This window comes from Triturus cristatus, chromosome 1_2 (genome assembly GCF_964204655.1).
Source record: "Triturus cristatus chromosome 1_2, aTriCri1.1, whole genome shotgun sequence".
Taxonomy (NCBI): Eukaryota; Metazoa; Chordata; class Amphibia; order Caudata; family Salamandridae; genus Triturus; species Triturus cristatus.
The window spans coordinates 1145447022-1145471753 of NC_140580.1; the positions used below are offsets into that span (position 1 = coordinate 1145447022).

At 51.3% G+C, this 24732-nt stretch overlaps 1 protein-coding gene across 2 annotated transcripts in view; it reads left to right on the forward strand.

The window, feature by feature from the left end:
- The window catches only part of DDX31 (DEAD-box helicase 31), a 267577-nt gene that overhangs the window by 184715 nt on the left and 58130 nt on the right, over positions 1 to 24732 (forward strand). For both annotated transcript variants that reach the window (XM_085613914.1, XM_085613915.1), the window contains one exon: positions 2210 to 2321. In XM_085613914.1, the coding sequence (XP_085470040.1) occupies positions 2210 to 2321 (112 nt within the window). The remainder of the gene's footprint in view (positions 1 to 2209; positions 2322 to 24732) is intronic.

The following is a 24732-nucleotide window of genomic DNA, read 5'->3' on the forward strand; positions in this document are numbered from 1 at the left end:
CTGAGAAGAGTAGTGGAGCTGCTCTCCCTATTGAAACCAGGACAAAGAAGGGGCCATGAGGCTGACCTGATACAGCAGCCTACAAGAGGCCTTGCCTTTCAATGCCCAGCTGATCAGTGTCAACAGGACCTAGACTGGGCTCTGCTTGACACCCTGAGAGTGCCGAACTCCCACCCCTGAGGTCCCGGGGGGCTTTAGAAATGCACTCCTGTGGAGAATTGGGACCTAAAGAACTAAAGTCTTTGACAAGGATGTTCCCGTTTCATGTCGCTGACCCAAGCACCATTGCTGCCAGGGTCAAATTGTGCAGAGGTTCTGCTCTACCGTGTCCATTGAATATCATTGGCTCTGGGTGCTTTTTGGCGCAATCCCTGCTTTAAGCTTTAAAAAAATCATATCTCTGGTTCCCCCTGTTAGATTTTTGTCATTGTGGTGTGGTTTTGTTTATTACATTTTACTCTTTTTCTAATTTGTTTTCATATTTTTATTGTTTTTAATTTTAACTCTGTTTTGTTACTGCATAAATACTTTACACATTGTCCTGTGTTGTCTAACCGCCAAGTGCCATACATTCCAGGGGATTTAGATAATGTTAGTTTAGTAACTTTAAGAGTTCAACTTTGTATTTCTGCAACTTAGCACTCTTTTTCTGTCAGCCACTCTCTACTCCACGGATTACTGTCTCTAATTTCTTTTTTAAAAATGTCTTGTTTCTCTACTATTTAGTTTAAGCACCTATGCTCCTTCTTTCTCACGTTGTTACAGTCTCTGCAGCTCCCTACTTCCCACTCTGCCCTCAAGCACCTCCATCGTCTGTTTCTCACCGCCCTCACTGGTGTCTTCTTCCCTCTGCCTCTGTCCCTCCCTCTCTCTGCCTCCTTTTCTCTGTTCCTTGCCATCTACCTGCCTCTGTCCCTCCCTCCCCCTGCCTCCTTTTCTCTAAACCTCTCCATCTATCTGCCCCTGTCCCTCCCCCTCTCTTCCTCTGTCCCTCCCCCTCTTTGCCTCTGTCCCTCCCTCCATCTCTCTGCCTCCTTTCCTCTGCTCCTCTCCATCTTCCTGCCTCTGTCCCTCCCTCCATCTGCCTCTGTCCCTCCCTCCATCTATCTGCCTCTGTCCCTCTCCCTCTCTGCCTCTGTCCCTCCCAATCTCTTCCGCTGTCCCTCCCTCCATCTCTCTGCTTCCTTTCCTCTGCTCCTCTCCATCATCCTGCCTCTGTCCCTCCCTCCATCTCTCTGCCTCTGTCCCTCCCTCTCTGCCTCTTTCCCTCCTTCGCTACCTCTTTCCTTCCCTCTCTCTGCTTGTCCCTCCCTCTCTCTGCCGCTGTCCCTCCCTCTCTGTCCCTCCCTCTCTCTGCCTCCTTTCCTCTGCACCTCTCCTTCTCTCTGCCTCTGTCCCTCTCTGCCTCATTTCCTCTGTCATTCTCTACCTCATTTCCTGTGTCCTTCCCTCTCTCTGTCTCTTTCCTCTGCCCCTCCATCTAACTGCCTCTGTCCCTCCCTCTCTGCCTCTGTACCTCCCTCCCCTCTCTCTGCGTCATTTCCTCTGTCCCTCCCTCTCCCTCTCTGTCTCTTTCTTCTGCCCCATCTACCTGCCTCTGTCCCTCCCTCCCCCTGCGTCCTTTCCTCTGTCCCTCTCTGTCTCTTTCTTCTGCCCCCATCTACCTGCCTCTGTCCCTCCCTCTCTGCCTCTGTTCCTGCCCCTCCCCCTGTCCCTCTCTGCCTCCTTTCCTCTGCTCCTCTCCATCTTCCTGCCTCTCGTTGTCCCTCCCTCTCTCTGCCTCTCCATGGCCGCTCTTAAATTCAGCCCCCCCTTTTCTCCTGTCTCCTTTTCTGTCTCTCCATCTCCCCTTTCTGTCGCCCCCCCCTTTTCTCCTTTCCCTCTCTCGTCTCTTTTCCTCCGCGTGCATCTCCCTCCCTCTCTGCCCCCCCCCCTTCTCTCCAGCCTCTCTGTCTCTTTTGCTCCCCTTGACTCCTGTGCCCCCGGCCCCCTCCCTTGCCCCCCCCTCTTTGCTTGGCTTTAGTATCTTAATATTAATGTTATGATGTTTTTTACTGGTAATATTGAAAGGATTACCCTCGTGGCCCTTGGTGGTTACTGTGTGATTTTACTGTTATTAAATCTATTCTAAACTACTTTATTATTCGCACCTCAAAGCCTGCCTTTTTCTTTAATCCCCCTCCCCCCGCCCCCCTCGCTGCCCGTCCAGAAGTCACCGGGAGCCGGCGAGCAGGAGCTGCGGCAGCGAGCCACCGTCTTACAGAGCAAGTTTGAGGACTATGTGCACTCGAGCGAGGAGACCCTCCTGCAGGCGAAGACAGGTGAGGGGCCGCCCTGGCCAGCCTTTGTGCCCCCCCCCCCTCTGGCCAGCCTATGTGCCCACCCTGGAGCCCGCCATGGCCAACCTTGGTGGGCCTCCTCAGGTGCGTGCCTGCCCTGGCCAGCCTGTGTGCCCACCCCTGAGCCCTCCCTGGCCAGCCTGTGGGCCCACCCGGAGCCTGCCCTGGCCAACCTGTGTGCCCATCCTTGAGCCCTCCCTGGCCAGCCTGTGTGCCCACCCCTGAACCCGCCCTGGCCAGCTTATGTGTCCACCCTGGAGCCTGCCCTGGCCAACCTAGGTGGGCCTTCACAGGTACATGCCCGCCCTGGCCAGCCTGTGTGCCCTCCCCTGAGCCTTCCCTGGCCAGCCTGTGTGCCCACCCTGGAGCCTGCCCTGGCCAACCAGGGTCCCCAACCTGGAGCCGGCCTTGGCCAACCTAGGTGGGCCTTCACAGGTACATGCCCACCCTGGCCAGCCTTGGCGGGTGCAGGTGTGAGTGTGTACATGTGCGTGCCCACCCCGAAGCCCACCCTGCCCAGCCTTGGTGGGGGCAGGCACGAGTGTATACTTATTTGATGCCGATATTACATTTATTACCTTCCTTCCCAATTGTAAAGCACTCTGATATCCTTCGGGATCATGTTCACGCTATATAAAACTTTACATGCAAAAATGAATAAAATAAATGTGCATGTCCACCCAAGTGCCCGGCCTGGTCAGCCCTGGTGGGTGTGCACAGGTGTGTGCCCACCCCAATGCCCACCCTGGCTAGCCTTGGTGGGTGTGCACAGGTGCGTGGCCGTCTGGGCCAGCCTGCATGACCAACCCCCCCCCGGAGCCCACCCTGGCCAGCCTTTCTCAGCATCCACAGGTGCATGCCCACCCTGGCCAGCCTTGGTGGGTGCAGGCGTGAGTGTGTGCAGGTGCATGCCCACATAAAAGCAGCCTTGATGCATGTGCACAGGTGCACGTCCCCATAGCCAGCATGTGTGTCCACAACGAGCCTGCACTGTCCAGCCTGGGTGCCCACCCAAGAGCGTATCCTGGCCCACCTTGATGGGTGCAGGCATGAGTGTATACATGTGCGTGTCCGCCCTCGTTGGTGTCCACAGGTGTGTGCCCACCCCGGTGCCTGCCCTGGCTAGCCTTGGTGGATGTGCATGGGTGTGTGTCAACCCTGGCGAACCTGCGAGACCACCCTGGCCATTCTTGAAGGGTGCAAGCGTGAGTGTGTGCAGGTGCATGCCCACCCAAGAGTCCTCCCTGGTGGCTGTCCACAGGTGTGTGCCCACCCTGGCAAGCCTTGATGGGTGTGCATGGGTGCGTGCCTGCCCTAGCCAGCCTGTGTGTCCACCCCAGAGCCTGCACTGGCCAGCATGGGTGCCCACACCAGACCCTGCCCTTGCCCTCCATAGTGGGCGTCCACAGGTGCATGCCTGTCCTAGTCATCCTTGGTGGGCACAGGCATGAGTGTGTACAGGTGCATTCCCATCCAAGAGCATGCCCTGGCCAGCCCTGGTGGATTTCATCAGGTGCATGCCCGCCCTGGCCAGCTTTGGTGGATGCAACCGTGAGTGTGTACAGGTGCGTGCCCACCAAAGAGCTCAACCTGACCAACCCTGGTGGGTTTCCGCAGGTGCGTGCCCACCCAGAGCCCACCCTAGCCAGCCTTGGTGGATGCAGGTGTGAGTTTGTATAGGTGTGTGCCCACCCAGGAGCCTGCCCTGGTGAGTGTCCACAGGTCCGTTCCCATCCCAGAGCCTGCCCTGGCCAGTCTTGCTGAGTGTAAGCGTGAGTGTGTGCAAGTGCGTGCCCTTTCAGGAGCCCACCCTGGCCACCCCTGGTGGGTGTCCACAGGCGCGTGCCCGCCTCTTGAATGTAGCACATTGTGCACACTATCAAAGCACTCGCCTGAATAGAGATTGGCATTTCACTGACTGTGAGATTGCCTATTTAGGCGACCTGTGCTGGCAGCCCATACCTGTGCTGGCAGCCCATACCACAATACCCCGGGTTTCACCCCATGAGTATACTCTTATCTGTTCTCACACTCTGGTGTTCCTGCCACATCGCCATGATCATTATCACTTATCCTTAGGAATACAGAGTCGTGCAGTTTACACGTACTACCTATAATCCCCTTGGTCTTCTGTGGTCGTATCTTACGCAGCCTCAACAACGGCCTTGAGGGCCATCGAGCACTCGGGCCATCCATGCATTCTCCATCACTCCCTAGGGTATTCTCAGTCCTGATGAAGACCCTCTTATCCCACACAGGGTTGAAATGCTGGTGACACCATCTATGACCGTCCTCAGATCTGCCCATACACCGGGTGCCACCCCTGGTGTGATCACTGTATTCAGGCGCATTGCCTGTTTTTAGCTTCATACCAGTATACCGCTCATATTCACACATTTGTCTCTTCTCTTACTCTGTTTATGGTTTTTCTCACTTAGGGTCCTGTTGTGTAACTCTCTCACCCGATTGTGTTATCTCCATCTGTTTTGTGCATAGATATATGATTTTTCAAAATAAAATTCAATTTGGGCGAATTGAATATGATAAATACTGGTTGACTTTGAGATTTATTTTTGTTGAGATTAATTTGCGGCAGAATGCTTCTGTCTCACTGAGCACTCTCCAACCCCGATTGATTCATTTCCGGATCCTCCTGTTGTATTATATTGTTCTGTAAATGAGTTCCATGTGAACGCTTGTTCCAAGTTTACACTTGATGCCGTGTTCACACGGACATTTGAGGTGCTCTTGTTTCCTTAAAGTACAAATATGTAATTGGAGTTGCCCTGGACACCACTGTTGCTGAGGGCGAGCGTTCTGCACTAGTGTGGCACTTTGTCGTCATGCATGAATTCAATCCATGGGATTTTTAGAGGACGTGCATGAATCCCTATGGATGTGACTTTGGATGGGTCCCACCTATTTAGTGAGATGGCTGATTCTGTCCTTGAAGGTAAGCAGAGCCACAGCCTTTTCCTTGGGTCTCCCCACCCCCTAGAGTTTTCACATCAGTTTCAGTACTTCTGAGGGTCCTACAGAGGGTTGCTGTAGACGACTTGAGGCTCGCCACTAAAACCTCAGTCCTTTCGTGGCTGGGAAAAGGAATCAGGCAAACATCGTGCAGGTCACCGTTGCCCAGTCCCTTGCCCCTGCGGCATCACCCTCCAAGCCGCTTTAGATTGTTCTAAGCGGCACACGACCACCCTGTGGGAGGAAGGGTCGGGCATTTTCTCTCAGGGTAGCGTTCCATCACATCTGACAGATGGGACCTCCCAATCGTCCAGCTGGGTTATGCCTTCCTCTTTCTTTTTATCCGACCACAGCTTCCTCCCACTGAAGAGCAGGATTCAGAGGAGCACCTATCTATCTTGGCACAAGTACAAGAGGTTTAATTGAACAATTACATTCAATATAAAACCTCAGAAAAAGGTTTTATCTACAGGTACCCGACAAATAAAGGAAACCTTTGGGTATACCTGTAGGTACTTTTAACACCAAAAGTTTCATCTGGATCCCTGCATATCCAGTTAGATTTAATTCAGGAACTCCCATTTGAATCTTTATTTGAGTCTGCCCTGGTGGTATCATCCTGCCAGGGTGTGGATGGGCGCTGATGATGAAGCATGTCACGGTAAGTAAGTACGGCTTCTACTCCAATATCTTTGGATATTCGAGAGGTTATCTTTGAGACACGTTCTGAAAAATTATGAACACACGGTCTCCCCTAAAAACACTTTGAATATTTTCCGATGCCTGTTGTGTTTGAGCATTCAAAATGCTCACACTGGCCTAAGTTCTGTCTCCCGTAGTTCCAGATGATTGGTTGTCTTGGACCTGCAGGATACTTACTTTTATGTGCTCATCCTGCAGTCCCATAGAAATTACCTGCGATTCAGGGTCAGCCATGATTATTTTCAGTTTCCTGGGCTCCCCTTCAGCCTTACCAGCGCCCTTCGTGTGTTTACAAAAATTATGGTGCGGGTCACTGCCCATCTTCAAAAGTGGGAGATACCAGTTTTGCAGCGTGAATCTTTCTGGATTCACTATGCTGTGCATTATTCCGCGATCTGGTGGTTGGGTCCGGATTCGTAGTCTTTCTTTTTTTTTGTGTTTTTTTTGTAGCCCAGGTGGGCGTCGACGTCCCACCATTTGGTGTACCTCTTGTGACGTCGGCGTGCTTCCTGCTGAAGTCCCACCTTTGGGGCGCCATCTTCAGATTCTTTTTTCCGCCGTTGGGTCTGGATCGTCATCGAGAAGCTCCAGAGTTTTAAACGAAGGAAGAAGGAAAATACGCGAGTTTCATCGAAGGAGAATTTACAGAAGACTACAGAGAGGAAGGAATTACAGCGGGATGACGAAGAAGGAGGAGATCCTCGAAATTCTTCGACGCCCATAATAAAATGCGCATTCAGGGACTCTGAGCGCAATGGACAAGACACCATTTAAATTCTGCCCTAACTGCCACCACAAGTACGCGCAGAAGGACCAACATCCGGTGTGCAACCTTTGCCTGCCGATCGACCATGAGAGCAAGGACTGCAACGCCTGTTCCGCATTCACGCCGAAGACTCTCCGGGTGAGAGATAGACAGAGGAGAGCCGATTTCAACATGGAAGGCAAGGGTAAGGCCCCGTCGCTGTACGATCTGGGCCTCTCCACCGACGATGAGGACAACATCGCCGAGGGACCTGATGTCTTCACGGTCTCAGAGACCGATAAGAAACGCCTGACGAAGTAAGAGACATGTCGAGTGCGAAACCCCCGAAAATCTGAAAGTGACTCTCGAAAAAAAGAGTAAAAGTCCTCGAAAGGAACACCGGCGCCGAAAAGCTCGGCGACCGCGAGTTGATCCAAGGACAGAAGGCCCAGCGGATCCTTCGACAAGGACTCCCAGGTGCCGAAGGCCGCCGAAAGCCGCCGAAAGACAGAGTTCGTCGAAGCAGGCCCACGAGGTGGGGCGCTCGGTGACGAAAGACAAGGCCGCGTTGACGCATGCTCCGTCGAAGAGACCTGCGGTCGATGCCGACCAAGTCTCCGAAATGGAGAATAAAAAGAGAAGGCTCGAGGCGCAGATGGAGAGCATCCTTCAGAGGAAGAAGGAGTTCGACGAAAAAATGAAGAAATTCAAGATCCCAACGATCCCACTGGCGGAGGTCGTCGAGATCGAGGAACAGGAAGAATTCGACGCCGAAGAGCTGTCGAAGGATCCGGAAGAGGAGAAAGAAGGCCCCTACTATGAGGGAGAAGATGAAGAAGAGGATCAGCAGTCGTTCTACGGCTCGGCGCCGTCGACGACTCAGGAGCTGGAATGGCAGGACATAGACACCGAAAATCCCGAAGAGCTGTGGAGACTTACCCTTCGAGGCCTTCGCCGCCAGACGACATCGGAGCATACAACATGGTCGTCAAGAGCGCTGCAACGGCTTAGGGAGTGAAATTAGACGAGGAAAAGCCGAAAGCTGATTTCCTACTCGAGACTCTGCTCCCCATCCAGACGAGGAGCCAGTTCCTCCCCATGCTCCAAAGCGTGATGAACCAAGGGAAGGAGGCGTTTAAGGACCCAGCAACATACCGGTCCATCACGCCCAGAACAGACAAGAAGGACAAGCACTCCTCGCAGGATCCTCCTTACATCAAGGGATCAGTCACTGCCGACTCCATCATTGCTGCCACGGCCAGGAGAAGAGCCAATGTGCCGGCGACCTCGGGACCACCTCCTGATAAGGAGAGCAGAAGGATGGATCTCACTGGAAGGAAGGTTGGAAGAAACGCCGCAATGCACTGGCGCATGGCAAACTCTAATGCGTTACTGAACAGGCACCAGTACCAGCATTGGGATGAGATGGGGGAACTAGTCAAGCATCTCCCAGAAGAGTACCGACAAAGGGCTTCCCATCTAGTGGAGGAGGGGAAGAATATCGCCAACAAATGCATTAAGACTGCATTGTACGGGGCTGAGACTTCGAGCACACTAATGGCCATTGGGATCACTGAAAGGAGGCAGTTCTGGCTGAGAATTTCTGGATTCAAACAAGAGGTCCAGAACAACATACTGAACACCCCGTTCAACGGTGAAACGCTGTTCGGGGCACCGCTGGACGAGAAGCTCTCCCAACTGAAGAAGGAAAATGAGACGGCAAGGTCCATGGGGACCCTGCAGTTCAGAGGGATGAGAAGAGGCACCCCAGCTCGGAGACCCTACGGAAGGGGAGGTAACCAACAGGGAACGTCACACCAAGCATTCCAGCTAGGACAGCAGGGTCAGTCACAGCCAGGAAGGACAGCAGAAGCAGAACTGGCAGTACCAACCTCGAGGCCAGTCCTTTCGCGGGAGGGGAAACGGACGTGGCCAAAGAAGAAGAGGGGGAGACCAACCCTCTTCTAAGTGACTTTGCACGCAAGGAGACGCTCACTCCCAGTATACCCCGAGGGGTGAAGCGCAAAACGAACACAGTGAGGGGGGTACACGAAACAATCGCCTACGAGCATACGACACCGGTAGGCGGAACACTGGGACTTTACCTTCAACAATGGCAAGAAATAACCACAGACAAATGGATACTCAACGTCATACAGCACGGATACTGCATAGAGTTGGAGAAAAGGCCTCCAAACAGGAAACCAAAGAGAAGACAATGCTCTGGTCAAGAGCTGGCTGAACTCTCAAGGAAGAGGCACAACAACTACTCCAAAAGGAGGCCATAGAACCAGTGCCACGCAGAGAAAGGAACAAGGGAGTGTACTCAAACTACTTCCTGGTCCCAAAGGTGGACGAAACACTAAGACCCATCCTGGATCTACGATTCCTAAACAAATTCATAAAGACACACAAATTAAAAATGACATCGCTACAAGTGCTGCCTCAAATACAAAGCGGAGACTACATGTCCACCGTGGATCTCAAAGATGCCTACCTGCACATCCCGATGAACAGGCGCCACAAAAACCTGTTAAGGTTCAACATCAACCAGGACCATTACCAATTCACAACCCTGGCATTCGGTCTAAAGTCCGCACCAAGGGTTTTCACAAAATGCCTTGCAGCGGTAGCAGCGTACCTAAGGAGGGAAGGGATTCATGTGTATCCTTACCTAGACGACTGGCTGATCAAAGCAAGTACTCGCGACAAGTGCGAGGAAAACGCAGAGCGGGTGACAAGAACACTAACAAGACTGGGGTTCTAGATACACTGGGGAAAGTCATCAATGGAACCAGAACAGGTGAAGATCTTCCTGGGAGCGCAGATCAACACCTTAGACAAAACAGTCATGCCCAGCGACAGGAGAACGATAGCCCTGCTGAAGGAGACGCGTCTCTACCAGAAGGGGCGAGCTCTGACAGTGGTCATGGGCATGATGGCGTCATGCATTCACCTAGTCCCCAATGTAGGCTTCACATGAGACCGTTCCAGGAATGATTGCAACAACAATGGTCACAAGCGAATGGAAGTTGGGAGGATCTAGTGGTTGTAACGCACGCAGTGCAAGAGGAGATAGCATGGTGGAACAGGGAGAACATAACTATAGGAAAGCCCTTGACACCACCAAGCCCAACTGTGACCATTACCACAGACGCATCCCAGATAGGATGGGGGGCGCACATGAACAAGCTCAGAGTGAGGGGTCTGTGGACTCCAGCAGATGCGGTCACACACATCAACTACCTGGAATTGAAGACCGTACTGCTAGCCCTGAAGGCCTTCCAGAGGCAGCTATATAAGCAAAAGGTGTTGATACAGACGGACAATACTACCACAATGTTCTATATCAACAAGCAGGGAAGAACACAATCATTCCCCCTTTCAACTCTGGCACAAGAGATTTGGAGATGGGCCATCCCACTCAAAATAGACCTGCTGGCGATACACCTACCAGGGAAAGACTATGTGGAAGCCGATTGGCTCAGCAGGCAGACCTCGGCATCCCACGAGTGGGAGCTCAATGGACAGGCTATTCAAAAGGTGGGGTACACCGACAATAGACCTGTTTGCAACACGCCTGAATGCAAAATGCCGAAACTTCGCATCCAGACAACCAGAAAAACAATCCCAGGGGAATGCCCTATGGATAAGTTGGTCAAGGACATTTGCATACGCTTTTCCACCAATACCACTGATACACAGGTTACTCAACAAGTGCAAGACCAGCAACATGACAATGATCCTGGTGGCACCACAGTGGGCGAGACAGACATGGTACTCACAAATAGTGGAAATGGCACAGGGACCTCCACACAAATTCGCAAAAAGAAAGGACTTGCTCTCCATGCAGAATGGAGAGGTTCTACACCCAGAGCTAGAGAGCCTCGGACTGGCAGCTTGGCTCCTGAAGACCTAGAGTTCGCACACCTTAAACTACCTCCAAGCACTGTGCGGGTGCTGCGGGAGGCAAGGAGACCAACAACACGGAAATGTAATGGAGAAAAGTGGAAAAGGTTCACAATGTGGTGCAGCAAAAATAAACTGCAAGGAAAAATGACAAAGGAATCAACGGTGCTTAGATACCTCACACACCTTCTAAAGGCGAAACTTTGCTCATCGTCACTGAGGGTACACCTAGCGGCCTAGCGGCGATCGTAGCTTATACACGAGGTGAGACAGGAGGAAGCTTCTTTACGTCACGGGTAGTAAAGAGGTTCCTGGAAGGGGCGAATAGAATAGCGCCACCAAAGAGGATGCCGCCTCCGGCATGGAACCTCAACATAGTCCTGACGGAACTTATGAAAGCACCCTTTGAGCCCATCCACAAGGCCTTGCTACAAATGCTGACAATGAAGACTGCCTTTTTAGTGGCAATAACCTCACTGCGCAGAGTAAGCGAGTTGCAAGCGCTAACGCTGCAAGAGCCCTACATCCAGATACACAAGGACAGGGTCGTAATGAGAACGGACCCACACTTCATGCCAAAGGTGGTGTCAGCATTCCATTTAAATCAAACAATTCAAATACCAGGTTTCTTTCAGGACCCAGCAACAAGCGCAGAAAGGGCACTGCACACTCTAGACGCTAGAAGGGCGGTGATGCACTACATTGAGAGGACAAAAGAACACAGGAAAACCAAACAGTTGTTTGTGTCCTTCGCGACGAGCTTCCTGGGTAGATCAGTGACAAAAAGCACCATCGCACGATGGATTGCGCTAACAATACAATTCTGCCACAAACAGGTGGGGCAAGAACTATCCAAGGGGCCGCAGGGCCACTCCACAAGGAAGAAGGGAGCAACAATTATCTTTCTGGCAAGTACACCCATTCAGGACATATGCCTGGCGGCGACATGGGCCTCGGTGCACACGTTCACCAAGCACTACTGCGTGGATATACAGATGAACAAGGAAGCACAAGTAGGACAGAAGGTGCTTCAACATATATTCAACGAACAACGCTCATCTTCCACCCAGCCGCCACAGAGATAACAAACCGCTACAAAATCTATGCACAGCATAGTGAATCCAGAAAGATTCACGCTGCAAAACGAATAGTTTCTTACCTGTCGGTATAGTTTTGCAGCTTGAAGATCTTTCTGGATTCACTAGCGAACCCACCCACCTCCGCCAGGAAGATGAGGCAGGAGTAAAAAAGGGTGGAAGGACAAGACTGAAATACCAGGATACAACTGAGAGGAGATATAAAGAAGATACTGAACGCCTAGGGTTTAAAAAAAAAAAAAAAGAGAAACGAAAGGGAAAAAAGAGCCCGAAGATGGTGCCCCAAAGGTGGGACTTCCGCAGGAAGCACGCCGATGTCACGAGAGGTACACCAAATGGTGGGACGTCGACGCCCACCTGGGCTACAAAAAAAAAAAAAGAAAAGAAAGACTACGAGTCCGGACCCAACCACCAGATCGCGGAATAATGCACAGCATAGTGAATCCAGAAAGATCTTCAAGCTGCAAAACTACACCGACAGGTAAGAAACTATTTGTTTTCCCTTACCTCGATGACTGGATGTTGAATGCAGGTTCGACACAGTCAGTCTTAGATTACCTCTAGATGACACCAAACCTCTTGATATCGTTGGGGCTCTTGGTCAGCAAATCAAAGTCTCACCTGCCTCCTTTGCAAAGGATTCCTTTTATAGAAGCTTTTCTTAACATGGTGATGTTTCAGAACTTTTCCTCTGTAGCAATGAGACCAGGACATTCGGGCTATGATCCCGATGTTTCAGCCTTGGCCCTGGATCTCCGGTCATCTGAGGTGGTGGAGATCAGAGCACTCTGATACCTGGCAAAAGCTCATCTTCACATGAATCTGATGGAATTGCAGGCCATTTGCCTGGTGTTAAAGGCCTTCTTGCCGTCCATCAGGGCAGGTTCTCACAGACACCAACTCCTCCACGTGGTACTGCAAAAAGTAGGGCAGAGAGAGTCCTGTGCTAGGAGGCACTTGCACAATGGTGTTCCACAGAAAGCGCACTCTAGGAGATGCATTCCTGCTAGAATGCATCACAAGACTCCTGTATTTCTTTCCACCACGGCCTCTCTCTCCCCAAAGTTCAGAAGATCAGGATCAACCTGGCCCAAGTCATTCTAGTGGCTCTGGATTGGGCTAGGAAAGTGTGGTACCCAGAACTTCTGGTCATGAACATCTTTCCTCCGAATAGGCTACTACTTGGGGAGGATCTTCTGTTACAGCGACAGGGCAGGTTTCTGCACCTGAACCTACGCAACCTGAACCTTCATGCATGAAGACTGAGCAGCGGCAGTGGACTGCATTCAGTTCACCACCTGAGGTTGTGGAAGTCTTCGTGGTTAGGCATCCCTCTCCCAGCCGTCCAGTCCCCGCAGCACTATTTAATGGTGGCCGTGCAGCGGGCCCGCCAAAGTCAAGCCCGTCTGCGCCTGAACTGTGCCCAGCACCAGGTACCCTAGTTCTCGGATCTTCCACTGCTACGATGCCAGAACCCTCCTTGCCCTAAACTCCGGACGCCATGTCGCCTGCCACCTTGCATCGCCGAAGGAGACCTATGGACCCTTCGCCTGCCGGAATTGCAGCCACACCTTCACCCACTCCAACACGCCAGATCCTCTCACCACCCAGCCGACCAACATGGCACCCTAGCGGCTCAACTGCTTCCTCTTTAACATGCGATCCCTCCACAAACACGCCGCAGAAATCTGAGACCTCCACCACGACGACGGCGCTCCCAACATTGTCTTCTTCGCAGAAACCTGGACCAACCCCCTGCTCTGGACCAAGCAACGGCATCCCTGAATGCTACAAAATCACCAGCAAGGACCAAGTTGACCAAGCAGGAGGAGGCATTGCCATGGTCCACAAGAACACCCTCTGACTGACCACGCACTCAAACTGCCCAGTGACAACCATGGAACACCTCCACTTCCAGATCCAGACCAACCCCAACAACACTCTCCGTGAACACCCTTGTCTGCAGGCCACCGGCCCCCGCCAACCCTTCTCCGTCACCAAGGTAGACCTCACTGCACGCCAGACTCTCGCATCCACCGATTGCATTCTACACGTCTACCTCAACTTCACCTGAACAACACCAATGACCAGAACATCGCCTCCCTACTGGAGAACCTCGCCAACATCGGATTCAGCAAGTCACTGTACCAACCCACGCAGCCGGACACACGTTCAATGCTGTTTTCTCCGCCAACGGGAACATCACCTACAACCCCATCACGGAAGTCCTTTGGACCGACCACCACTGCGAGCATCTCGCCTTCGCCTCACCGCCCCACCAGTCACAGCTGGAAGAAGGTTCTTGTTCACTTCCTCAGCACAACAGCGCAGCATGTAACGTTCACCGATGGATCTCCAACTGCGCCAACACTCTGGCACCCCGTCAAGAAGACACAAGACAAGCAACACTCCCAAGAAAGTCAGCTGGGTCACTCCCGCCCTCGGCGAATCCAGACCCACCTGCAGACAACTCGAGAAGAGATGAAGGAACAACAAAACCCCAGAAACCCACACAACCTTCGAATCCGCCGTCAACGCCCACCTCCTCCTCCTCAAAACCAAGACAGAATCAATGCCAAGGCACACAACATCAAAGAACTCTTCGCCATTGTCAAGGAGTTCACCAGGCTCATCAGCGAGACCACAGAGTTGCACCCTCCCAAGACCCCTACAACAAACTTGGCACCTTCTTCCACCACAAGATCAGGCAGATCTTTGACACCAAAGACCCTTCTGCTATGCCCACCACCAATGCACGCAACCACACCACACACCAACAGATCGTGCACCACAGACTACACACTCAAGATCATGAAGAGCATCCACTCAGGAGCCCCATCGGATCTTTGCCGGTACCACATCTTCCATAGAGCAGCTGCCTCTATCGCCCCCAGCTTCTCAGCACCATCAACTGCTCCATCGAAACCTCCACCTTCCCCGATCACTGGAAACACACCGAGATCAACCCCCTGCTGAAGAAGCCGTTAACCGACCCAACAGACTTTAAAAACTTCATACCCATCTCCCTCCGCCCCTTCCCATCCAAGGTCATCGAGAAGGCCATCAACGCCCAACTCTCCAAGTACATCGAAGAGAACCACGTCCTGGACATCTCCTAATCTGGCTTCAAAAAGCAACATCCACTCCCTCCGTGACCAGGGTTAAACTGCAGCCCACATCCTACTGGGTCTCTCGGCTGCCTTCGACACAGTCTCCCTAATCACGAGACTCCACGAGACTCCACGAGACTCCACGACGCCGGCATCTGCAACATGCCACTGGACTGGATCCAGTCCTTCCTTACCGGCCGAACACAGAGTCAGACTACCCTTCGTTCCTTTCAGAACCTTCACCTCCAGAGATCAGCTGCGGAGTGCACCAGGGCTCCTCCCTGAGACCCACCCTCTTTAACGTCTACTTGGCCCCCCTCATCGCCATCGTCCGAAGCCACAGACTCAACATAGTCTCCTATGCTGATGACACCCAGCTGATAATCTCCCTCACCAAAGAATCCATAGCCCCTAGAATCAACTTTGACAGCGGAATGAAGGCCGTTGCTACCTGGTTGAGACAGCTGCCTCAAGCTCAACTTGGACAAGACCGAAGTACTCCTCCTGGGACCCACCCTCTCAGCCTGGTATGGCTCCTGGTGGCCCACAGCACTAGGAACCCCTCCCACACCTACGGACCACGCACGCAACCCCTGCTTCATACTGGACTCCTTGCTCACAGTGAACCACCAAATCAATGCAGTATCCTCATCCTGCTCCGCCTGCTCCGAAAGACATTCAGATGGATCCCTACATAATCCAGAAAGACCCACACACTCATCACCAGCAGACTTGACTACAGCAGCGCACTCTATGCCTGCATCACCCAGAAACCGCTCAAACAGAACGTCCAAAACGCTGCAGCCAGACTGATCCTCGACATCCCCTGCCGGAGCCACATAACACAACACCTCTGACAACTCCACTGGCTCCCAATCAACAAGAGAATCACCTTCAAGCTCCTCACCCAATCTTACAAAGTTCTCTGCGACGCAGGACCAGAATATCTGAACCACCGCCTCGCATTCCACACACCCGCCATACATCTCTGCTCCCCCAACTCACCCTGGCCTCCATCCCATGGATCCACAAGACCAGAACCAAAGGAAGATCCTTCTCCTACCTCGCCGCCAAGACCAGGAACACCCTGCCCCTCCACTTCAGGCAATCCACGTTGTTGGCCCAATTCTGAAAGTACATCAAGACCTGGATCTTCGACTGAACCTCCACACCCATACGGATCAGCAGCCCCCCCGCCCCAAAATGCCTTGAGACCCTCACGAGTGAGTAGCCGTGCTATACAAACTCCTGATTGATGGATTCATCTAAAGTCTGTTTATGCCAGACGCTGGACAGATTTGTGACACTGTGTGGAGTCCACAACACAGACTACTTGCAAGTCCAACTGTCGGATGTTTATTTTTTAATTTGTCTTTGGTATGGCAAGGTCCTGCAATGGGCACTATTAAAGGTTGTTGCCCCTTTCAGCCTTTTTACGTTTCTCGGACCAGCTTAAATTTCCTGTCTTGATGTGATATATTCCCTCCTAAACCATTTGTGATGCTACAGTGAGACCTTAACCCCTTCAGCGCGGCGCGGATTACCGCGCCGTGCTGAAGGTTCGTTGCGCGGGCGGGGCCGTGACGAAGCGGTTCCGTCATGCGCACAGTGCGACCGATGCGCATGACGGAACCGCTCCGTCATGCGCATCGAAAGGGTTAATTTAGTTCCTCATTGTGATCACTTCATCTTGTTGCATGAGTCCGCTCCAGTCTCTCTCTGTGCAGCCATTCTTCAAAAACTTTTAACCCCAACAAACTGGTGATGAGGACAAGGCGGCCTCCTTTTCATGTTTGACAACATCTATCACCCTTGCAATGCTCTTTTCCCCACAACACTCCTCGAAAGCAGAGGCGAAACTCTATTGACTGGACCCCAAGAGCTTTTATATCGATCCCACTAAAGACCATCAGGTGGACGATCAGCTTTTTGTGGGGTTCTCTGGGGCTAAGAAAGGAAAGGCGCTGCAGAAGAGGACTCTGTCGAGGTGGATAGTCTTATGCATAAAGATCTGCTATGCATTGGTCAAAAAGCAGCCTCCAGAAGAACTGAGGGCCCATTCCCACAGGGCCACGGCTGTTACCACTGCGTTGACACGCAGAGTGCCTATTCTTGACTTGTGTCAGACCGCGACATGGATATCAGTGCACACGTTCATGAAGTACCACTGCCCGACAGCCGGGTCCAACAGCAAAGGCATTCTGTCCATTCAGTATTACAGGAGTCTTTGGTCTAAGCCCACTCCACATGCCCTCCCCCTTTGTACGGTACCGCTTTAGTATCTATTCTAAAATTGAGGAATCTGTGATTAGAAGTATTTAGCAGAGAAACAAGTTAGTTACCTTTGGTAACGCTCTTTCAGGTGGGTACTCTAACCGTAATCTCCTCGCTGCTTTCCCATCTTCCCATTTTGTGGAATGGTCCCATGAAGCAACCCAGCATACGCCCCATTTTGTATTTGAGAATACTCCACAGTTTCCACAAAAAGGAGCATGTCCATTTCAAGAGGAACCTGGCTGGTCTCTCTGGGCCCACGGGGAGCCTGCCTTTTCATCGTTATCATGAAGTGCCCTGGCAGGTACCTTTGCTTCATTCTGGATGGGAAAACAGGTTTGCAGCATCCGCTTCCCTCTCATCTCTACCCCAAGCATTTTTCCAGAAGACGTCTGTCGTAGCAGAACATCTGGAGGCTTGGGCTGGATTCGGGAAGGTTAGGTCCCCTATAGGTGGTGGCGGAAAACCAATAGTTGCTACATTAACTGAGTGCCCAACTCCATTCAGCCACAGATGCTCTAATCCGTAGGATCTGCCATGGACATGATCAAAGGCTGTGCTGATGTGCAGGGCCGAGGACATTCTAAGCAAAGTCCGATTTCCACCCATTCTCGTTTCAAACTCCTGGGACTCTCACTTGTAGAACTCCTCTGGTGCGAAGGGCGAGCTGTTGCACAAAACCAATGCACATGGCTCTATGAGCGATGGAGAAAAATGATGGAGCAGTTGGTGGATCTTGTTTGGATCGCTCAGATCCTGCCACAAGATCCTCCGTGGTGGCCCAGAATGGCAGCTGCCAAGGCAGAACTGTGTGGCTGGAGAAGGTAGTCACAAGCACCTCTGTTTTTTGGGGTTCTGAATGCCCATCTGCACAGTTGTGGTCAGTAATGCATGGTTTTGGAGAGAGCAGCAGGAGCACACCAACCTGCCAAGCCATCTAGGTGAGCACTTTGGCATGCTTCCTCGCACTTGCTGGGAGACAATTACAGGTTAAAGCAAACCGCATCACCACCATGCACTACCGGCAACAGAACAGGCGGCGTAAGCTCCAAACACCTTTGAATGGAAGAAATGGAACCCTGGTTGTGGGTGGTACACCACAGGGATATCCATATTGGCAGCTCACCTGGCAAGGATGGATATTCTGCTGATACACTCGGAGTCAGCAAGAGAAATCCAGCCACAAGCCAAAGTCACACACAGACTTCTCTTGTTGATATACTCCCCAAGCTGACTTAATTGCGAACAGTGTTGGCTTCAAGGTTCAGAGATTTTCTTCTAGGGAGACCCATCCCTCTCAGGACAACTTTATGGGGTGCATTCACTCTTCCATGGGAGTCCCAGCTGTTCTGTCCCTTTTCTGTAATTTCCATGGCAGAACCTGAAATGTCCCTTTTGTGGCATCCCTGATTATTGCAGCACATGAAGTCTCATTGGGCCAGGTTGTTACTTGTTGCTCAGGACTGCTGTAGATGCATGTGGTATGTGGATCTGCAGGCCTTCCACTGTTATCCACCAATCAGATTCCCTAATTGGAAGATCTTTGGTGCCAGCATGGAGGAAGGTTCTCCATCCCACCTCAAGGTGTCTGCTATCAGACTTGGAGGTTTAGAGGCTAGGCAATGCATGCTGGTGCCTCCCAGGTACTATTACCACCATGACATTGTCCTAAAGAAGACCTTTCACAAACAGAGTGTATTTATTATTGGAATAAATCCACTGTCACTGCTGGCAGCCATTATGTTTACAGTAGTTTTCCCAGTACCCTCAGCGCCCTAGAGCTTGGCCCCTAGAGTCTTGATTGGAAGTGTTGTGGCTGCATCTCTGCTCTTCTCACTTTGTCAGGTTTGTCTTGGTTCAAAGTGCCCTTTTTGCATCTCTGGCCTCTCAGCTTAGACAAGGTGGCCAGGACACCCGGATGTTAAAATTGATAGCCCAGTTCAGAATTGCTAGACCTGGTGTAAAAGCTACCAGTTGTTGGACCACAGTGCCGCCCTGCAGAGGGGAGGTGAAAGAAGTGGATTCCAAGTGTGTCCCAAAAAACAGTAGCATAGGTTGGGGGGAGTGCGGGGTGCAGGCGATGGGGTTGGTTGTATGTCGAAGTAAATTTAGTTTACGACCATCAGAGAGGTGCAGAGTCATTGGTGGAAGTTTGATATGCCCACAAGTATGAGTCCCCACTCATGGTTTATGGTTTGCTGGCTGGTGGATGTGCCCACGGCATCATTTCTCTTGCAGTGCTTCCAGAAAGACAGACTACATCTGGACTTTTAAGCTCCTGGTCCAGAAGGCCTCTGTCCAGTTTGGTCCCAGCTGGACAGATGAATGAGCAGCACACACATCCACACCCAGGAAGACACTTGTAATGAAGTTAATCATAGAAGTACTGGCTTCCGTTCGGGTGAGCTGGGCAAGGATCTGGCTCCAAATCAGAAATTAACTTGTTTGGGTTTTAGGCAGCCACCCCCTTACGAAAAGGTACATTTAAAAAAATACTTTCCTTGGGAAATCGGAGGCAGATGGCTAAGGGGAAAAGGGAGTCTATTCCAGCCCAACCACAAACAACTGCAACATAAATCCTTACAGCATCGTAGTTTCGGTAGGGGAGAGGCGTGCCATGTCCACAGAGTGACCCTTTACTGAATAAATACAACGCTGATGGCATGCTCCCTTCCACAGGATGGTTTCTGTTCTTGGACCTCTGCTGGTGGCTCCACCCTAAGGCTTCAATCGTAGACTCTGCCCATGGGATACCCCTTGAACCCTGCACAGTCAACGTGGGAGCACTGCAGAACCAGGATGCTGCATCCCTGCAAGGAAAGCTAGTGAGGAGGGTGCAAATAAATGCAGGCTACCAGAACTCCCATCGCCACCGAAGATGCAGAGGTAGCCGGATACAGCAGTGGTAAACGCTTGCTTCAATCGTAGACTCTGCCCTAGGGATACCCCTTGAACCCTGCACAGTCAACGTGGGAGCACTGCAGAACCAGGATGCTGCATCCCTGCAAGGAAAGCTAGTGAGGAGGGTGCAAAAAAAGCAGGCTACCAGAACTCCCATCGCCACCGAAGATGCAGAGGTAGCCGGATACAGCAGTGGTAAACGCTTGCTTCAATCGTAGACTCTGCCCTAGGGATACCCCTTGAACCCTGCACAGTCAACGTGGGAGCACTGCAGAACCAGGATGCTGCATCCCTGCAAGGAAAGCTAGTGAGGAGGGTGCATAAAAAGCAGGCTACCAGAACCCCCCTCGCCACCGAAGATGCAGAGGTAGCCGGATACAGCAGTGGTAAACGCTTGCTTCAATCGTAGACTCTGCCCATGGGATACCCCTTGAACCCTGCACAGTCAACGTGGGAGCACTGCAGAACCAGGATGCTGCATCCCTGCAAGGAAAGCTAGTGAGGAGGGTGCATAAAAAGCAGGCTACCAGAACCCCCCTCGCCACCGAAGATGCAGAGGTAGCCGGATACAGCAGTGGTAAACGCTCGCTTCGGCGAAGGCTCTATGCAGTTGACTGGTGAGGGTGACCGCAGGCACTTTGCCGGAAGTGGAGCACCAGAGAGCGAACGCTTGGTGCATTTACCACTATTGACTGCCCTGCCTTTGCTCTACGCAATGCCTCTGAATTAGGCCTGAATGCTCCGTGCCAAGCTACCCAAGGGTGAGCACAGGTTATACAGTGAGGGTAATCACCCGGCCTTGACGGAAGCGTGAGGTTCTGCGTGGCTTGGGACATCACTGCAACCAACTAGAAAGTGCAGGTTCCAACAGTCCCTAAGTGGCAGAGTGTATGATTGTCATCAGTCCCCAGGTTTCCATGTGTTTGGATTGCCATCAGTCAGCCATGTGTACAGGCTACGTGTAAGATTGTCATCGGTCCGCAAGATTCCATCTGCTTGGTTTGCCGTAAGCCTCAAAGTGGCTGGGTGTATGATTGCTAATTGACCCCCAGTGGGTCTGAGTATGATGATTTCCATAGGTCCCGAAGTGGCTAGGCATATGAGTTCTATCACTCCCAAAGTGGTTTCATGTAAGATTGCCAACAGTCCTCACGTTTCCATACGTTTGGATTGTCATTGGCCTCTAAGTGGCAGAGTGTATGATTGCCCTCGGTCCCATGGTTTCCATGTATTTGGATAGGTATTGGTCCTCAAGTGGCTAGGTGTATGATTTCTATCAGTTCCCACGTAGAGGGTGTAAGATTTCATTGGTTCCACAGTGGCTCGGTGCATGATTGCCATCAGTCTCAAGTGGTTGGGTGCATAATTGCCATCAGTCTCAAGTGGTTGGGTGCATGATTGCCATCAGTCTCAAGTGGTTGGGTGCATGATTGCCATCAGTCTCAAGTGGTTGGGTGCATGATTGCCATCAGTCTCAAGTGGTTGGGTGCATGATTGCCATCAGTCTCAAGTGGTTGGGTGCATGATTGCCATCAGTCTCAAGTGGTTGGGTGCATGATGATCATTGGTTCCCAAGTGGTTGCGTGCATGATTGCCATCAGTCTCAAGTGGTTGGGTGCATGATTGCCATCAGTCTCAAGTGGTTGGGTGCATGATTGCCATCTGTTCCCAAGTGGTTGCGTGCATGATTGCCATCAGTCTCAAGTGGTTGGGTGCATGATGATCATTGGTTCCCAAGTGGTCAGGTGCGTGATATTCCCCCGGACCTTTTTCGAGACAACATTGTGGTTTGGGGCGCAGTTTTGACCCTGGTTCTAAACGCAGCAGTAAGCGAAGGTGTTCCGTTATCTTGGTCTTCCCCCATTACAGTTGCAGTTTTCAAGGAAAGTGACATGGATAACCCTCGGTGTTATCATCCCCTTTCTCTCATTGGTGCAGTCGTTAAGGTCCTTAGTAGGGTCCTATGAGATAGACTGTTGTTATGGGTAGACACTAACGAGATATTAACAGAGGTTTAGTATGGTTTCCAGGTGGGTAAATCAACAATTGATCAGTGTCTAAACCTCTTATCTAATTTTTAATAAATATACTGTGGCTCTGCCTGGCATTTATGGACCTGCAAAGCCCTGTATGTTCCATGTGTACCATAGTACTCAAAACGCCTGCTTTTGATAGGGATAACCTTGAGAAGTTATGGGACCTGCCCCTTTCAGAGGGAGCTGACCCTGATATTGTAACCCTTCTAATGAACCTCCATGCTCGCACCACAGCGGTGGTTAGATACTCACAGGGGGTGGAACTCATAGAACAGTTTTAAATGTGTATGGGGCGTTTGTCAAGGGTGCATACTTGTGCACTTCTTGTTCACCCTGTACATCAGCGGCTTAGAACAGGCTCTGCTATCAGTACAGGCCGACTGCCCTAGGGTAGGTGCCAAATCACTGCCTGATTTACTGTACTCTGACAGTGTGGTGCTTATGGCACTTACAGTAGTGGGTTTGCAGGCTGTAATAGGAAGGTTTGTCTCGTTTATGGACAGTGTGGATCTGACGGTCAACTTCACAAAATCGTACATTTTGGTAGCTGGCCCTTGGTCAATTATGTCCGAAACATTTAATGCGGGGACCCATGCCCTGGCTAATGTCCCGTTTTTCTCTTATCCGGGGAGGCTTCTAGATGCCAACTTGAGTCAGAAACCTTTGGAAGAGGGAAAGGTGTGTGATATAAACAAGTCAATGGGGGCCAAAGCTAGCTGTGCCCAGAGATTGGGTTCTTGGTCGGCAAGTGTTTTAATAAACCTTTATTACTTCAAATGCATGTCCAACTTCTTATATGGCAGTGAAGTGTGGGGGTTCACCTCTCTGCATAATATTCAGCTTGCACACAACAAGTTTTTACGGCGTATCCTGAGTGTTCCCCAAAGTACTCCGTCCTTTTCTGTCCATGAAGAGCTTGGCGTCAAGGATATCACTGACTTGGTGGCTTTAAAGCCTCTGCCGTGCTGGATGAAGACATGGTCCATGGAGGGCGCCCAGTTAAACTGTTTGGTCCTGCCTGACTGTTTGGCACTTGACAAAGCGCATGCATTTCCCTGGATCATTTACGTAAAGGCGTCTTTCACCAGCTTAGGCAGGGCGGATATTTTTTACACTCATGATTCCCTGAGTTCTCAAGAGCTTAGGCATGTGAGGAACTCGTTCTTTAAGCATGCCCTTTCTCATCGTGAATGCGTAGAGCTTTTGAAGCCTGCCGTGCGGGGGGCATTTGTTGTTGGAAACTGTGCAGGGAATGGAGGCTTACTTTTTTTCTTCCTACTAGTGAAAGGGACAGGTTTCTTGTGGCTCGTTTCAGGTTTAACCAGTTACACCATCTACTGGCCACCCCATCTGGCTGGTTTCAGTCACATATGCAGGGCCCTGTGGCTGCGACAGAAGGTCTCCCCGGATACCCTGCATCTTGTGGTCCTTTGTTAATATTTTAGCCGGCCTAGCAGTTCCTGCGGCCTCTCCTGAAAGCCCTGAACTTTACGCTAGCCTGTGTGGTGCTCATGCATTTGCAGCTCTTGTTAAATGAATCCACCCTTTTTGCAGTATTCTCCTTTCTTCGGGCAGCTTTGAGGTCAAGACAGTCGATACCCGACTGATATGTGGTTATATACTTTTACTGTACATTGTTTTAAAGGTGATTTTATTCTATTTTTATTTCTATTTATCTCTGACACTGTATTTAATGTATTTGTTCTGTGATTTTATCTTTTATGGTTGTGATTGCAACCGCATAAAGATGGATTGATTGTCATTAGTCCGCTAGTGGTTAGGTATATGGTTGCTATCTGTCCCCAAGTGGCTAGGTGTCTTATTGACTTACATTCCCAAGTGGCTAGGTGTACGATTGCCATTTTTTCCCAAGTGCTAGGTGTATTAATGACATCGGCCCCTAGTGGGCTGGGTGTATGTTTAGCAAACATAACAAGATGAAGGTAGGAGTGCTGAACTTTTCAACCACTCACCCCAGTCACGGATCTAGGTTTAATCCATTGTTCTTTTTGCTCACTATGCCACCCCAGTTTGGACTCAGCCATATGCAAAACAGTCTGGACCCTGTTCCTCATGGGAACAGTCCAGCCCGAACGACCAGGCCAGGTCCTCCCTGGACCGGAAATGAGCATCCTGGGACTGGTTTTGGTATGTTACCCCTCATCAGCCTGGCTAGCTTGAATCCAGTGGCACAGCGAGCAAGGGACCCACGTCTGGGAATACCCTTGGCCACTTAGGGTGAACATAGCAAACACAACAAGATGATGGACGGTGTGCTGAAACTTTTCAACCACTCACCCCCAGTCACAGATCTGTTTCAGCGCTCCGTGCATCATCTCCATGTGTTTGCTTTGTTAGCCCTAAGTTGGCAGGGTATGCCCAGACGTGGGTCCCTTGCTCGCTCTGCCACTGAATTCAAGCTAGACTGGCTGATGAGGGGTGTTACCCCAAAACTGGTCCCAGGATGCTTGTTTTCAGCCCTGGGAACACCTGGATTGGCAGTTCCGGCAGGCTGACTTGGCAGTTCCGACAGGCTGTTCCCATGAGGACTGATTTGCATATGACTAAATCTGAACTGGGGTGGCGAAGTGAGCTAAAGAACGATGATGGATTCAACCAAGATCTAATAGTGACTGGGGGTGAGTGTCT